The sequence below is a fragment of the Procambarus clarkii genome, chromosome 29, assembly GCF_040958095.1.
Source record: "Procambarus clarkii isolate CNS0578487 chromosome 29, FALCON_Pclarkii_2.0, whole genome shotgun sequence".
Classification (NCBI taxonomy): Eukaryota; Metazoa; Arthropoda; class Malacostraca; order Decapoda; family Cambaridae; genus Procambarus; species Procambarus clarkii.
In genome coordinates this window covers 1,679,568-1,697,067 of record NC_091178.1, presented here as the reverse complement: position 1 = coordinate 1,697,067, position 17,500 = coordinate 1,679,568, and the positions used below count along the sequence as shown (strand labels likewise).

At 46.3% G+C, this 17,500-nt stretch overlaps 1 protein-coding gene across 2 annotated transcripts in view; it reads right to left on the bottom strand.

Moving 5' to 3' along the window:
* Positions 1 to 8,794: 8,794 nt before the first annotated feature.
* Positions 8,795 to 17,500, bottom strand: part of LOC123764943 (ecdysone-induced protein 74EF) — a 28,494-nt gene continuing 19,788 nt past the window's right edge. For both annotated transcript variants that reach the window (XM_045753168.2, XM_045753169.2), the window contains one exon: positions 8,795 to 12,411. In XM_045753168.2, coding sequence (XP_045609124.1) covers positions 12,218 to 12,411 — 194 coding nt within the window. In that variant the 3' untranslated portion in view covers positions 8,795 to 12,217. The remainder of the gene's footprint in view (positions 12,412 to 17,500) is intronic.

The window sequence follows — 17,500 nt, the reverse complement described above, 5'->3', positions numbered from 1 at the left end:
AAAACATAATTAAATAACATTCTGTCACCAGAATGATGGCGAGCCGGTTGTGCTCCTCAATGATAAGAACTCATTAAGAACCTGCCAAGTTCTTATATACAACATTAACTTGAATATGTCATTCATCTTCATTGTCAGCTTTAAATGGCATGGGTTACAGGCTCGAAATTCCGAGTATAGGGCTACGCATTGTGAGTGCATGCGTATACTCGCCTATCTTTTATGCCTGCATGGTCAAGCTTCAGCTTTTGGACCCCGCTTTTCTAGTTGCCTTCGTCTAATGCAATAATTTCTAATCTAAATTTCTCCTCTAAAAACAGCAGACGACCCCTTGTTGTATCTAATTCATCCTTGTATATATTTGTTGAGTCTACGTTTGAAACAACCCAGCGAGTCTGTTATGTTACCAGGCGACGTGATTCAGAAAGCATTTGCCCTGTTTACAGACCAGTATTTACCCAGGTCTTTTCTGAATTAAGTAGTTTATGAGTAGATAGTAATTAATTTATGACGTGAACAAATTATTAATGGATATGAACCACTTGTTAATGGAGGGAATACGCTGGAACAAAAATTAAAGAGAGTCTATTGTTAAGTTGTCCCACAAAATGCTGGTGGACATCATCAGAGGTCCGCGGTTGTTCAACATCCTCCCAGCAAGCATAAGAAATATTGCCGGAACAACCGTGGACATCTTCAAGAGGAAACTAGATTTATTCCTCCAAGGAGTGCCGGGCGAACCGGGCTGTGGTGGGTATGTGGGCCTGCGGGCCGCTCCAAGCAACAGCCTAGTGGACCAAACTCTCACAAGTCAAGCCTGGCCTCGGGCCGGGCTTGGGGAGTAGAAGAACTCCCAGAACCCCATCAAGCAGGTATCAACCAGGTCTCATTCCCACTGTACTTCTGAGCTAAATGAATACTTTCTCACATTTCTCAGGTCCGTGTATGTGCAACACTCCCCCATACTCTCTTGTTCTACCGCCCTTTACTGTAAACACTTCCCTCAGTATTACACGTCAGAATCACTCCTTTTCTCTCTCGTCTTCTTCTAGCGTCGTTACGTTCAGATTTTTAACTTTTTTTTTTCTTTCTACCCAGTTCCACATAATTCTCGTGTAATTCGATTTGAAAACGCAGGTACATTTTGACATTTCTAAATGTGCTTTTTGAGTAAAGTGCTCCACGACGGAACTGTGTATTGTATATTGTGTCTATACCATCGAGCTCTTGGAACATATCTTTTTAACCGTCTGTTGTCTGATTTTCTGACTCTTGACAAATTGTTCTCTGTTATATCTACTACATACATTTCTTCCTCACACACACACACACACACACACACACACACACACACACACACACACACACACACACACACACACACACACACACACACACACACACACACACACACGAAGCAGCCCGTAGCAGCTGTTTAACTCCCAGGTACCTATTTACTGCTAGGTAACAGATGCATCAGGATGAAGGAAACTCTGCCCATTTGTTTTTTGCCGGTGCCGGAAATCGAACCACGGGCCCTAGGTCCACGAGTCTAGAGCTATTCACTCAGCAACCAGCCCTGTGTGTCTGTGTTTACTATTTATGCCTGCAGAATCGACCAATTTAGTTCTTGGACCCCGCCTTTTTAACCAGTCTATGTTCCCTTATTTTGTCTATTATATATATTTCTCTCTAACACACGCACACACAGTTTTCGGTAGGGGCTGGCTGGCTGACTGGACAGCGCTCTAGGGACCAGGGATCGATCCCGGCAGCCGGTGAAAAAACAAATGGGCAGAGTTTCCTTCACCCTGATGCCCCTGTTGCCTAGCAGTAAATAGGTACCTGGGAGTTAGACATCTGCTACGGGCTGCTTCCTAGTGTGTGTGTGTGTGTGTGTGTGTGTGTGTGTGTGTGTGTGTGTGTGTGTGTGTGTGTGTGTGTGTGTGTGTGTGTGTGTGTGTGAGAGAGAGAGATATACACTCACACTGAAGCTGTACAGTATTCGACAGCCACCACCACACGGATCTGGTCTCTTGTTACCGAGGTCGGAGATACAATCTCCGGGAAATTACAAGTGAAACAAAAAAGTTTGGGTGAGGGGAAGAATGTTGGTTATACACGGGCGCCAGAGTTGACGCTTTGATAAATCAGTTGTGTCTGGTCGGGAGAGTGGGGGAGGGGGGGGGGGGGGGGCTGGTCGGGAGGGTGGGGGGGGGGGCGACCAAAAGTTTTAAAATTCCCTCCATTGTGGGGTGCTCCAGGAAGCTGAGTGTTGTGAGTAAAATACTCATTTCCACAGGTGCTCGTCCAGTAATGTGAATCTTGACTCATGCACGCAAGTGGACGTGTTGTGAGTCAGCTCGACATTTCTGCGAAGTTTTAGACAGTTCTAGCTGTGTATAACCCCTGCCCCCACACACACACACACACACACAAAACCCCTGCCCCCCCCCCACACACACACACACACACACACACACAACCCCTGCCCCTCACACTACGTCAGCCATGACTCCTTACCCTCACGTTGTAATGGGTTACAAAATAACATGTTCTCCCTCACCAGTGGACCGGAGACCGCCCTTGACACTTGGGTGGGCAGTGAGTGTGTCAAGAAAGACCCGCCATTAAGAGTACACTATACGTCCTGTAACTCAAAATAGGACTGTGAACTTGAGGTTCCAATTAACGTTCCTGTTGATCTAATTGGTAACTGGCACTCTTGTAATTACTGATGCCCAAAAATCTTTCCCTTCGGGGTTAAACTGGACAAAAATACACCAATTAGTTTTCCTGATTCCTCCCTAATTAAAATCTTTGTATGAATGAGTATACCAGGAGTATATATGGTATATCCCAGTGTACCTAGAGTATACCTGGAGTATTATTGTAATTATCATTCTGATATGAACTGACAGCTGAGGCCAATGGTTACATTTCTCAGATAGCATTACTGAAGAGCATTCAGGGCTGTCTCGTGTGGCCCTTAGCTCGAGTAGTTGGGCCCTTAAGCAAACTATGTGCCTCAGAATCACCTACGCTGATTACCATTAAGTGCAGTAAGTGACGTAGGGGCAGGTAATGTCGAGTTATAGAGACGCTGTTACCACCAAGTTATAGAGGCACTGTTACTACCTAGTTATAGAGGCACTGTTACTACCCAGTTATAGAGGCACTGTTACTACCCAGTTATAGAGACACTGTTACTACCACTGATCATGTGTTGATCATGTCCCCTCTAACTCTTCTGTCTTCCAACGAAGTGAGGTTTAATTCCCGTAGTCTCTCCTCGTAGCTCATACCTCTCAGCTCGGGTACTAGTCTGGTAGCAAACCTTTGAACCTTTTCCAGTTTAGTCTTATGCTTGACTAGATATGGACTCCATGCTGGAGCCGCATACTCCAGGATTGGCCTGACATATGTGGTATATAAGTGTGTGTGTGTGTGTGTGTGTGTGTGTGTGTGTGTGTGTGTGTGTGTGTGTGTGTGTGTGTGTGTGTGTGTGTGTGTGTGTGTGTGACATAATATGTTGTAGATATAACAGAGGAACGAGAGATTGGTTAGAACGATGGGTCCAGGAGCTAAGAGCTCGATTCTGCAGACACAAACAGTAAACACAGTTCACCGTCGCTCCAGTTCACAGTCACTGTGCACACACTCGTAGTGGGAGGATTCGTTCATATAAATATTCGTTATTGTGAAGTAGCTCGTTATATTCTATTTATGTTCACTTCTGCTTACATTTTCCGAGGCGAGTAAATAGATTTCAGTGATGGTGATGATGACTGATCTAAGATGCGACGGGAGAGGTTGTGTATAGAGGCGTCACTCTGTCACTCTCTGTGCTCTATATACAGCTCTGTCACTCTCTGTGCTCTATATACAGCTCTGTCACTGTCTGTGCTCTATATACAGCTCTGTCACTCTCTGTGCTCTATATACAGCTCTGTCACTCTCTGTGCTCTATATACAGCTCTGTCACTCTCTGTGCTCTATATACAGCTCTGTCACTCTCTGTGCTCTATATACAGCTCTGTCACTCTGTGCTCTATATACAGCTCTGTCACTCTCTGTGCTCTATATACAACTCTGTCACTCTCTGTGCTCTATATACAGTTCTGTCACTTTCTGTGCTCTATATACAACTCTGTCACTCTCTGTGCTCTATATACAACTCTGTCACTCTCTGTGCTCTATATACAGTTCTGTCACTCTCTGTGCTCTATATACAACTCTGTCACTCTCTGTGCTCTATATACAACTCTGTCACTCTCTGTGCTCTATATACAGTTCTGTCACTCTCTGTGCTCTATATACAGTTCTGTCACTCTCTGTGCTCTATATACAACTCTGTCACTCTCTGTGCTCTATATACAGTTCTGTCACTCTCTGTGCTCTATATACAACTCTGTCACTCTCTGTGCTCTATATACAACTCTGTCACTCTCTGTGCTCTATATACAGTTCTGTCACTCTCTGTGCTCTATATACAGTTCTGTCACTCTCTGTGCTCTATATACAACTCTGTCACTCTCTGTGCTCTATATACAACTCTGTCACTCTCTGTGCTCTATATACAACTCTGTCACTCTCTGTGCTCTATATACAGCTCTGTCATGTCTTGGTAAACGTGTGACTGTTACATGTGGTGACGAGACTTGTTTTAATGCGGGGCACTATTTTAGTCCCTCCTGTGGAGTGACACTGGTGTAGCACCAGGCTTGGCACCCTGTGGAGTGACACTGGTGTAGCACCAGGCTTGGCACCCTGTGGAGTGACACTGGTGTAGCACCAGGCTTGGCACCCTGTGGAGTGACACTGGTGTAGCACCAGGCTTGGCACCCTGTGGAGTGACACTGGTGTAGCACCAGGCTTGGCACCCTGTGGAGTGACACTGGTGTAGCACCAGGCTTGGCACCCTGTGGAGTGACACCGGTGAAGCACCAGGCTTGGCACCCTGTGGAGTGACACCGGTGAAGCACCAGGCTTGGCACCCTGTGGAGTGACACCGGTGAAGCACCAGGCTTGGCACCCTGTGGAGTGACACCGGTGAAGCACCAGGCTTGGCACCCTGTGGAGTGACACCGGTGAAGCACCAGGCTTGGCACCCTGTGGGGTGACACTGGTGTAGCACCAGGCTTGGCACCCTGTGGGGTGACACTGGTGTAGCACCAGGCTTGGCACCCTGTGGAGTGACACCGGTGAAGCACCAGGCTTGGCACCCTGTGGAGTGACACCGGTGAAGCACCAGGCTTGGCACCCTGTGGAGTGACACCGGTGAAGCACCAGGCTTGGCACCCTGTGGAGTGACACCGGTGAAGCACCAGGCTTGGCACCCTGTGGAGTGACACCGGTGAAGCACCAGGCTTGGCACCCTGTGGAGTGACACCGGTGAAGCACCAGGCTTGGCACCCTGTGGGGTGACACTGGTGTAGCACCAGGCTTGGCACCCTGTGGGGTGACACTGGTGTAGCACCAGGCTTGGCACCCTGTGGAGTGACACCGGTGAAGCACCAGGCTTGGCACCCTGTGGAGTGACACCGGTGAAGCACCAGGCTTGGCACCCTGTGGAGTGACACCGGTGAAGCACCAGGCTTGGCACCCTGTGGGGTGACACTGGTGTAGCACCAGGCTTGGCACCCTGTGGAGTGACACCGGTGAAGCACCAGGCTTGGCACCCTGTGGGGTGACACTGGTGTAGCACCAGGCTTGGCACCCTGTGGAGTGACACTGGTGTAGCACCAGGCTTGGCACCCTGTGGGGTGACACTGGTGTAGCACCAGGCTTGGCACCCTGTGGAGTGACACTGGTGTAGCACCAGGCTTGGCACCCTGTGGGGTGACACTGGTGTAGCACCAGGCTTGGCACCCTGTGGAGTGACGCTGGTGAAGCACCAGGCTTGGCATATGTTACGACACCACTCCGTCACAGCAATACTCAGCCATCTTTGACTCCTACTCACCCACAGCCGCATGATGGACTCAATGAAATATTTTTTGTAATGTTCAAGTTCAAGTAAGGTTAACGAGGTAATAAAATACATCACAAAATGCTAGAGCAACTTAGTCTATATTTACCCTCGTTTTTCTATGTTAGGATAAATCAATTTGTGTAATAAAGGTGATGACTGGTAATATCCTTAGTTCTGATTTTTTTTCGTCAGACAAGTTGGTGCTAGGAATTTTTCGAAGCCTTTTGCTTTACAGGTTATACTTTATGCTACACTTTACAGGTTACATATTACTCTATGCTACACTTTACAGGTTACACATTACTCTATGCTACACTTTACAGGTTACATATTACTCTATGCTACACTTTACAGGTTACACATTACTCTATGCTACACTTTACAGGTTACACATTACTCTATGCTACACTTTACAGGTTACACATTACTCTATGCTACACTTTACAGGTTACACATTACTCTATGCTACACTTTACAGGTTACACATTACTCTATGCTACACTTTACAGGTTACACATTACTCTATGCTACACTTTACAGGTTACACATTACTCTATGCTACACTTTACAGGTTACACATTACTCTATGCTACACTTTACAGGTTACGTGACGTTATACAGCCACGTCAGGTGATGTACTCGGTACTTGGTCCACGAACGTCAGCTCATAATTCGACGTCACACAGCCAGGTGCTTGACCGCGTTGCTCTGAGGTCATACGAGGCTTTCCCGTGTTGGAAGACTTGTATGCTTGGGCGGACAAATTTTTGTGCAGCAGCGAACACTAGCGAAGTGTTATTTCCTATGTTTTAATGCAAATAAATTAATGCCATTGTAGGTTAACATATTCAACACCTGTGTGAAAGTGTGTGTTAGGCGTGCACACCTGTGTGAGAGTGTGTGTTAGGCGTGCACACCTGTGTGAGAGTGTGTGTTAGGCGTGCACACCTGTGTGAGAGTGTGTGTTAGGCGTGCACACCTGTGTGAGAGTGTGTGTTAGGCGTGCACACCTGTGTGAGAGTGTGTGTTAGGCGTGCACACACCTGTGTGAGAGTGTGTGTTAGGCGTGCACACCTGTGTGAGAGTGTGTGTTAGGCGTGCACACCTGTGTGAAAGTGTGTGTTAGGCGTGCACACCTGTGTGAAAGTGTGTGTTAGGCGTGCACACCTGTGTGAGAGTGTGTGTTAGGCGTGCACACCTGTGTGAGAGTGTGTGTTAGGCGTGCACACCTGTGTGAGAGTGTGTGTTAGGCGTGCACACCTGTGTGAAAGTGTGTGTTAGGCGTGCACACCTGTGTGAGAGTGTGTGTTAGGCGTGCACACCTGTGTGAGAGTGTGTGTTAGGCGTGCACACCTGTGTGAAAGTGTGTGTTAGGCGTGCACACCTGTGTGAGAGTGTGTGTTAGGCGTGCACACCTGTGTGAAAGTGTGTGTTAGGCGTGCAAACACAGACTTGAGCGAGAACTTGTTTATATAACCAACAATCAAGCGAATCTCTGCTTGCCTCTATCAACATGATTGCTTGTATGCGGAGTTTTAATAATCTTATGCTGCGATGACATTTAATGTGTAAAATTGTGGATATTAACATAGATTCATCCATAAGACGTCTTGCTCGCCTGAGCATAAACTAGAAGCCGCGATTCAATCAGAAGTGCACAGTTATAAGAGCTTTACTTAAGGCAGTGTTTGGATATCAATTACATAGTATTATTTAAGTAGTGAGAGAGAACCGGTGTGGCAGCTCTTGAGCAGCCAGCCGCCCCACCTCGCACGCTCCACGAGTCCTCCCCGAGTTTACCTTAAAACATTTTGGCATTTATCAAGCCCCAGACATGGGCGCTCCCTTCCCTACTTCCCCATTCCTATTCCAGTTAACCGTACCGGGGACGGCTTGACTGGCAGATTGTGGTATATTTAGGTGGCTCGAAAATGGAAAAATGTATTCCCTGGGACGGCAACACTGACAGATCTCCGTCAATACGGGCATCGTGTTCGAGTGGGAGGAGTGTTTCAGCGCTCGTATACAATATGTATTAGGGCTTATGAGACCGGGAGGGGGGAGGGAGAGGGGAGAAGGAAGGGAGGCTGTATTTTATTATGTTAGCTTTCCTCTGTGGGTTCCAGTCAGAGTACAAGCTCGGCCTTCTTTCATATCTGCTACCAAACAAGTTTCATTTTCGTTTTTCTGTATTACTTCCTGTAATAGATATAATTTCGAGTCTGTAATACTTCTCGAAATGTTTATATAGTTTTGGTGGTGGGTTTTTTTTCATCACAAATTATTCTGGTTACGAGTGTTTATTAATGTACATTTATTGTTTGTGATTTTGAAGTGTGACCCTCGTGTTGTTTAGCTATGGACATTGGGCCGTGTATTGCAACTCGTAGGCTATTCAGCGTGTTTTTATTTTATTATTTTTTTAAACGTCTCCATTATTTGACTAATGAAAGGAGGCTCCATTTGGTCTTGACTCCGCACCCTTTCTTTTCACCGTAAGATGAACTTTTCACCCTGCTGCTCATAACGCCTTGTAGCTTTCTTTGGGCAGTCAATAAGGTCAGTGGAGAGAGCATTAACCATTTTAAATATATTAAAATATAACCAATATTATGAAAATAATAAAAAACCACTTTGTTTTCCTTCGATTGTTTCTATTAGTTTTGTACTGAGATTGAGAAGAGGTCATGTGTGGCAACATGCTTCGTTATCTATATCAGACATCGAGGTATATAAGAGTTGTAGTTACATAGACAAAGCTTCTCTCTTAGCTTGCATCCTTTGTTACCTGGCAAGAATGAGGACAGAGAAAGGTTCCACTAAATGCCTTTTAGTTTTATTTTCACATATCACAAGTTTTACACGTTAAAATTCAAGCACAAGTGCAAAATTACTTTCCTGTACACATTAAATATACAAATATGAATATTTACAAGCTAAGATGCACCGTCTCCAACGCACCAAAATGAATCACAGATACAATTTGTTTCCAAACAAACTCGGCTCCTTTATGTACATTTGTACATTTTGTACATATGTACATCAAAGCTAAAGTTAGCATCACAAAAATAGGTCTGAGTCTAAAAGAAGCCTAATCAACATAAGCTGCCTTGCAACCAGTACATTTTGTTGCAGTCGTAACATTTTGAAAGACTTATTGCACGCAGAGTTGACACCTTCAAACACCAAGTGCGTCACAAGAATCCACTGAACATGACCTCACCAGCGACTCGAGATGGACAAAAATAAGCTTTCATTCACTGGCGTAAATGTCACGCGGTGCAGACAGTCTCTGTACATAAAACCAAATTTTTTTACAACTCAAAAGCCATCATTAACAGTGATTTTGTTACCGCCGACAAGTAAAACTTTTGATATTCCCTTAACCACTAAAAATGCAAACTCATTTTTTCGCATCACACACGTAAAACGTCTCAAGTCGCTTGTGAGTCTTTTAATTTCAAGAAAGTTTACACAATAGACATAAAGTGGAGGTAACATTTGCAACGTTCCTGTAGCATCTTGGCATCTGTTCAAGACAAAAGAAAAAAAAAATACAATGGAACGGTTCGGATGGCGCCCAGAAGCTATTAAAGACCAAAAGGCAGCCATGACCCGAGGGCTTCAGGCTCTGGTTGGGCACCACTATGAGTTACTGATCCTGCCGAAGAGGTCCACGTTGTGTGTGTGTCCACCTGAGACGACACACGAACCTCGATTGTTCTTTTATCTTAAATATTAAAACATACATTCCATGAGTCAAAGAAGACACAAGTTCTCGTCAAAGCTTCTGGCGCCATCACCACCGGTTATCAGGAAGCCTCCAGGTTTGAGCTTCTAAGCCCAACCCATGAAGAACTTAGGACTTCACAGTCTTATGGGTGCTGAACTGTTTTAAGACCCCATCATCGTGAAAACTTTGAAGCACCCAAAGTATTTTATATTTGAGTAGTAGCTAAGGTTCCCAAACAGTACAACGTAAAGATTATAAACTTCAAAAGTTTCCTATACAACTGGGAGCTTTTTAGGTAGCATAGAGATCTGTGAAGTCCTGTACATTATGAAGAACTCTGAAGCCACCTGCAAGAGGAGCTTTCCTAACCTCCTACACGGCAAAGACTTCGGTATCCTCAGACATAACAAGAAACTCCCTAAGCAGCATAGCTCTTGGGGGCCCATAGGCTGCGTCAATATGAAGCAGCCACTGGGCACAGGATAAAATCACAACACTCTTGAACCATATTAATTAAGAGCTCTCTCCGTGAATGCACTACAATGACTTGATCCTTACGTACACCTACAATGCCACGACTAAGATATCTTTTTCACTGACAGTGACTCAGTAAGCCATAAATTGTTAAGACATTGATACAATGTATCATTACATTAGATGAAGCGAATGATGCATTTGCTTTAAATGCACAAATCATACAGATGTACTTTAGAAATTAAGTATGAATGACACAACTGGATTGTACTGATTTTTTTTACAAATCTTGACAATGGTGTAAAAATATGAAATAACTCAGAGGAGCGAATATTGACTTAAACATGTTCTATAAATAAAATAACAAAATTAGTATAACTTAATGGTTAAGACTAAATATACAACCTAACTATAATCTAAAATGAATGACATGAGTGAATGACCAAGATTGGTTCACGGATTCTAATAAGCGTATTTTTATTATTTTTCCAAGAAGAGCTAAATTAACACTTAGTCTACTCCTAACACGGGTCTTACTTTCACTTCTGTCTACCTTATGTATTAAAAAAAAAAAACTACTCAGTTTTACAAAACACTAATTAATGCCGACAAGCTTAGTACACTGATGTCTGAAGCATCGTTTGTGCAAGACTTTCGTATTCTGGAACAGCACTCGAGAATAGTATTTCTTATCAAGAGGATGCATCAGAGCCGCGACCATCCACAACAGAGCCAAGGAATGTATTGGGGCCCCCTGGGAGCGCTACACTAGACCCCCAAGTGCCGTTCCCGAATACTCTCCATAGGGGCGGGTGTAGATAACAGTGTAATATTGCCATAGGATGGAGTGACTGGAATAGTAGTTCACTAGCAACTAACGAAGTGGGTTGACAACACACACTGACTTAACTAACCCCTGTGTTATTATTATTATATTTATTATTATTATTATTATTAACATTATAAATTTTCCCGTACGTAAGCACACCCATAAGTTTCCACACTTAAAAGTACACCATGAGATATTTAGCATAGGCTAGGATGATGATTAAATTGAGAGAGATGTTCGCTAGAGCTGTTCGCTGCAAAGTCAAGCGTCCAGAGGAAGAGGATAAAGATTGATGACTCGCAGCGATGACTCGTCCCTCCGTAATGACTCTGGCTAACACTACCAAGACAACTACACACTACGATGACAATTCAAACACGACGACGACAACTGAAGGAAGAAGGGCTGAGGATTCGCGCGGCCGTGTGTGCGTGTTGGCTGTCCGTCCAGACCTGACAGCTGCAACACCAACACGACTCGACCACGCTGAAGATCACAAGTGACGAAGACGGATTCAGCGGCCAGATGACGGCAAGGTAAACACTGCCGCTATTGGCCGCCGGCATTCACATAAGTCGTCTCGCTGCTATGCTAATGATTCGCGACGACACTGATGATGGCGATGACCACGACGAGGACTGACGATGGCGACGAGGCTCCGTAGGCCAGCACGGCATATCACAGCACAGTGTTGGTTCTGAGAGTGCACGCTGGGGCCGCGGGTAGGGGGCGCTTGGGAAAGGAGAGAGGGCTGAAGGGATGGTAAATGGATTATTAGGTACAAGTCGCCTGAAGATTTCTTAGGCGTGTCTTGTAAGGGCACGAAATGATATCAAGAGGTCCATTGGAAAGGTTTCTTAGAAAGCTCAGGGTTTCGGAGGATTCTGGAGGTCTCTAGTAAAATAATACAAATCAGTTCAAGGAGAGTGCTAAGGGTGAGCTAAGGGTCAGTAGAGCAAGACGTCTCACAGTCTCATGAAGGGTAGAGGTGAGCTAAGGGGACTAAGTCAGTAGAACAAGCCGTCTCTCAGTCTGGTGAACACTTCCTAGTGTCCCAAGTGTCGGTCACTCGTCTTCTGCTTCGCATGTTGCCTGAGTGTTCTCTTAATTAACAAGACTTGTCATGGTGTCCCCGTCAGCGACCTCGTCAGGTGGAATACCCAGGCCCCTATGGTTGCGGCCCCGGTGCTCGGTAAGCGTAGCGCCCTTAATAGGCCAAGTTCCATAAGGGCTGTGGGAGGTAGTGGTGAGCGTGGGCCGCCCCCGGCAGAAGCGAGGCGTGGGCCGCCCCCGGCAGGAGGGAGGAGCTGTGGATGCCGCTACTGCTGCTGGTGGAGGAAGTCATGGAAGATTGCAGCGGCGTGGACTCCTTCCAACTGCCACCACTCAGGTTAAGCGTATCTGTGGAGAAAGAAAGAGCCTGGTTAATGTATGTAAACAGTAAACCAGTAGGCCTAAGCAAAACAATTAAAAAATGTGCATAATTTAACCTAAGCTACTTTCTTGATTGATGTAAAATAACAAATTACGAGGTGAATAGTGATACGGGACCACCAAGGGCGCCTCCCTTATCACGCCTTGAAGGTTTCGAGAGGCTCCAGGGTGGAGCCCCCACCTGGAGGCTCCAGGCGGAGGTAGGGAAGGGGGGTAGGGGAAGGCTAGGAACCACGCAAGCAGTTTGTGGTGGGAACTTTTCCCTGACAGGATGTAGCCAGCTGTCGCGGCACAGACGCCCATGTGGGAAAAGTCACACATCCAAGGCAAACGACTCGACCGATCAACCCACCAGTCAAGTCAACCGTTCCATTCTCCAATCCGCATTTACCCATTGATAGAGTATTATCAACCCAACAGCGTTGATGATGTTCACAAGCTGAGGGAACAAGGGATACTCCCACCACCACTACACGTATACCCAAAACACCAGGTAACAACAGTTTTGCCTTACACGGCCGAACCTAACCCCAGGCCCTATTAATCAATCCCCCCCCCCACCCTCCATCCTTTCCCCACGTTCAAAGTAACAGATCGTCAGTTTATTAGGCCAGACGCACCTCCGCCCCCCCCCCCCACAAACGACCTTAATCCGACGCAGCAGTTTTCGCTACAATCCCCTCTCCTCACCCACCCTACCCTCTACAATCCCCACACTAACCCCCACCCTCCACAATCCTCTCCCCCACACCCACTCCTCCCGACCCCTCAAACCAAACACAGGCGCCACGCGAGGCTACTGTCCCGCCTTCAAGGCAAAAACACATCATCTGGTTCAACCCATTTTCATCTAACGTCAACGCCGGATTTCCTCTGTGAGTTGGTCTACCATATAAATATTCTGGATTGTCTCGTAAACCACGTAAGTCTCCGAGGCACTCAGGTGTGTGCACTCATGGTACGGTGTCACAGGTCCTGTGCAGCTGACCCCCGGTGACCCCGAGGGGGGGGGGGTACAACTGCGACGTGACCTCAGAGGCTCAGAGGTGCTAGTTTTACCTGAGTTTCTAAAGTGTTTAATGTAGTATATATATATATATATATATATATATATATATATATATATATATATATATATATATATATATATATATAATATATAATAACATATTTATATTATGTCATATAGTTGACCACCGTAACGCAATATTGGTTACCACCACACACTAAAACTGCTACAAGACACTCGACGACCGCCACAACTCACCGATGACGACAATACCCTTTACCAGCACGAGCTCACTACAAGGCTTCGCTATCAAGTCACCAGTTGGCCTTCCTACCCTCACGTTCACCTCTGGCGGCAAGCAGATGATTGTGGCCACTGGCTGTGGCTGGCTCTCTGATGGTCAACTCCATCAACTCCTTCAAACTTTTTTTTTCGTGTAGTCTAGGATACATCAAAACTTGTTTTCGTTGACTTGTTCGTTGTTTGGTCGAAGCAGCATATCTACCGCTCTAAAGCCCTTAGTTTAGTGCTAATATTCCAAATACATGAATAACATCGGTGGCCAATAGACCAAATATATTTTTTACCATATCTTCCCATGTGCAAGCTAAAGTTTACAAAGGTAATTTGGTCTCTGCGTGAAACTTGGCTTAACTCTCAGTGCATACATGGAGACGGCCTCGGGAGCTCTGACTCCACAGTTATCTGTAGAGTTACAGTTCCACAGTTCTCTGTAAATCCAGCTTGGTCTATTTAATTTTTTCATTTTTTCATATGTGGGTACAGGAACAGGCGACTTCTGACTCTTCTTAGGAGTCTGGGAGTTTTCCCTTCACATAGCTCATGGTGCGCCTTACCCATTACTTTCCCCTGGAACACGACCCACCAATCAGTTAACATCCTGGTACCAAATTACTGCTGGTTGAACAGAGGCGAACGGTTTAATTATGAAAGGAATGTACGCGGCAGCTTTACGACGGGCGAACATTACAAAACAGTAAGAAATAACGCTGAACTGGTTGGAATGTGCCACAGGAAATAGTCAACTATTGATCCCATTACAGTTAGGCTTCTTGAGGTTATCTTGAGATGATTTCGGGGCTTAGCGTCCCCGCGGCCCGGTCCTCGACCAGGCCTCCTTTTTATTACATCCCCCAGGAAGCAGCCCGTAGCAGCTGTCTAACTCCCAGGTACCTATTTACTGCTAGGTAACAGGGGCATCAGGGTGAAAGAAACATTTTGCCCATTTGTCTCAGCCTCCACCGGGAATCGAACCCAGGGCTTCAGGACTACGAATCCGAAGCGCTGTCAACCCAGCTGTCAGGCGCCCTGGCTAAGGAGATGTAGTCTACAACCATGAGTAATAATCCGGGACACTAAGGCACGACGAGAGGTGACAACAGGAAGACCACAGAACTATTTTTGAAATACAGAAAATACTTATAACAGGTCACAGGCGCGCGGTAATGGCATCTTTATCGTCTTCCTAATGAACGAAATTGGACGCTTGGCCAGGGGCCAGATTCACGAAGCAGTTACGCAAGTACTTACGAACGTGTACATCTTTCTTCAATCATTGACGGCTTTGGTTACATTTATTAAATAATTTACAAGCATGAAAACTTACCAATCAACTATTGTTATTGTTATAAACGGCCACCTGGTGCTTCGGAGCTCATTAACTGTTTAATAATTGTAAACAAAACCGATTTAGATCGAAAAAATTCTCAAAAAGATTGAGAAAAGATGTACAGGTTCGTAAGTGCTTGTGTAACTGCTTCGTGAATCTGGCTCCAGGTTCGTAGGAGCCGCCCAGTCTGTCCGTCTCTTAGAGGACGTCCCACAAGGTGGACAAGTCCTGGAGGTCATTTGGTAATCTTCCTCTGGCGAAGTGACTTAGTGCTTTCTTCTGATAATTATCTTACCTCCTGCAGGAACCTGACTAATTTAGAAAATACCAACAATGTTTCTGACACTTATTTGTTGGAAGAACGTTAACTAGCTCGCCGTAGCCCTCTGATATTCATATTCTCAAATTGTGCTTAATAATTTGCGCCTAACCACTGAACTGGGTTTATTCTGAACTTCCCAGCATACGGGTTATTTCCCAATCTGGGAACCTGTCTCTCCGAGTATCTCCCATGTAACCCGAACCTGCCCGAGTATCTCCCATGTAACCCGGACCTGCCCGAGTATCTCCCATGTAACCCGAACTTGCCCGAGTATCTCCCATGTAACCCGGACCTGCCCGAGTATCTCCCACGTAACCCGAACCTGCCCGAGTATCTCCCATGTAACCCGGACCTGCCCGAGTATCTCCCATGTAACCCGGACCTGCCCGAGTATCTCCCATGTAACCCGGACCTGCCCGAGTATCTCCCATGTAACCCGAACTCCCGGTGTGGCCACTAGGGGTTCAGGAACACACCCGCCAGCTGCTACGTGTTACCCAGCTCCTGAGGTAACTCGCGAAACAGGTAACACCACTTGGGCTGGACGGCAGAGCGACTATCTCGCCTCATGCAGGTCGGCGTTCAATCCCCGACTGTCCAAGTGGTTGGGCACTATTCCTTTTCCCCCGTCCTATCCCAAATCCTTATCCTGATCCCCCTTTCAAGTGCTATATAATTGTAATGGCTTGGCGCTTTCCCGTGATACTTCCCTCCCTCTCTGCTTGTCACTATAATGGTTTTAGTGTTATAGCTACTTCACCAGCCTCGTATAGGCCTATAGTAAGCCTTTCCAAATGCAGTCAAAACTACGTGAGACCATGTTGTAATACAAGCGCACTGCGCCAGGAAGGAGTGAAGTGCATGAAGCAGAAGGGAAACTGAATGAGGGAGGGGAGAAGAGGAATGAGGGAGGGGAGAAGAGGAATGAGGGAGGGGAGAAGAGGAATGAGGCAGGAAAGATGAGTAAGGATGGAGAGGATGGGAAAAGGTAAATCGGGGTGGGAAGGGAAGAAGACTAATGCAGGGAATGTGACATGGAAGCAAAGAAAAGAGAGGAAGAGAAAGCTGATATACTCCTCCGGAAGATCAAGATGCCTTCAGCCACGTGACCAACTTTAGTCAAGTCATATATAAAGCCGAAGCAGTTTTATATAAAATTTGATGATTTTTCGTTTCGTTTGGCTTGAGACGGTCTTTCCCAATACCGAGGCCGGCTATATCTAGCGGCGGCTCTTGCAAGATGCACTCAACAAAGGACTTGCCTCATGCTACGTTACAAAGCCCTTCATTGTTGCATCTCGAAGTGCGCAATGAATCGTCACCATCTGCTCGTGCCCCTCTGGGTGTCGGTTATTTTCTGACCCTTGCTCTTATACATGGAAAAAAAAGGTCCTCGCTAGAGCCTCTCAGAGACCTTCAAAAACAAGTTTCACTTGTGTTCCACCCACCAGCGTTTCACTCCATGTGGCGGTGAAGAATGACGCTGCTGCTGCTGGCTGCTTGTCCGCCAAGTATAATAAGCCACCGACGTTCATATCCAGAGCATTATAGATAGAAGCTACAGACAGACAGCCATCCGGTGGTATCACGCCTCGACCCCCTCCCTAGCTACACTAGCACGTCAAAGGGGGAAAAAAACAACAGCAGGGACCCCGCATGATAGCATCAGCTCATATATGGCAACTGTTTACCGAACAGCAACGTGGTCAGTGTGATGTCATTAAGCAACGTGGGCAGAAAGTGACGTCATGGACGGGCCTATCCGCTTACTGGAAACCCAACAGCGTCACTGTCTTCCCCGTGACGTCGAAGACGAGTCATCATGCAAATGAAATCTCGGCACACAGCCCGGGCGAGGTGTGAGGAGAAAAGATGCAGTGACGTCAGTGACCGCTTGGTGACGTCAGGGCCCCGCAGCTAGGTGTTAGCTTCTCACGCTAAAACCTCATAAAAACAGGCGTGGAGAGGCGTGATGTGGTCTTGAACAGGACGTGAAGGTCCCTCTGGTGGTCCCACCTCCGCCACAGGGGGACACCTCGGGGGTGAGGCCACCTTAGTTTCTAAAGTGAACTGCAAAATATCGCGCGGTTTTATA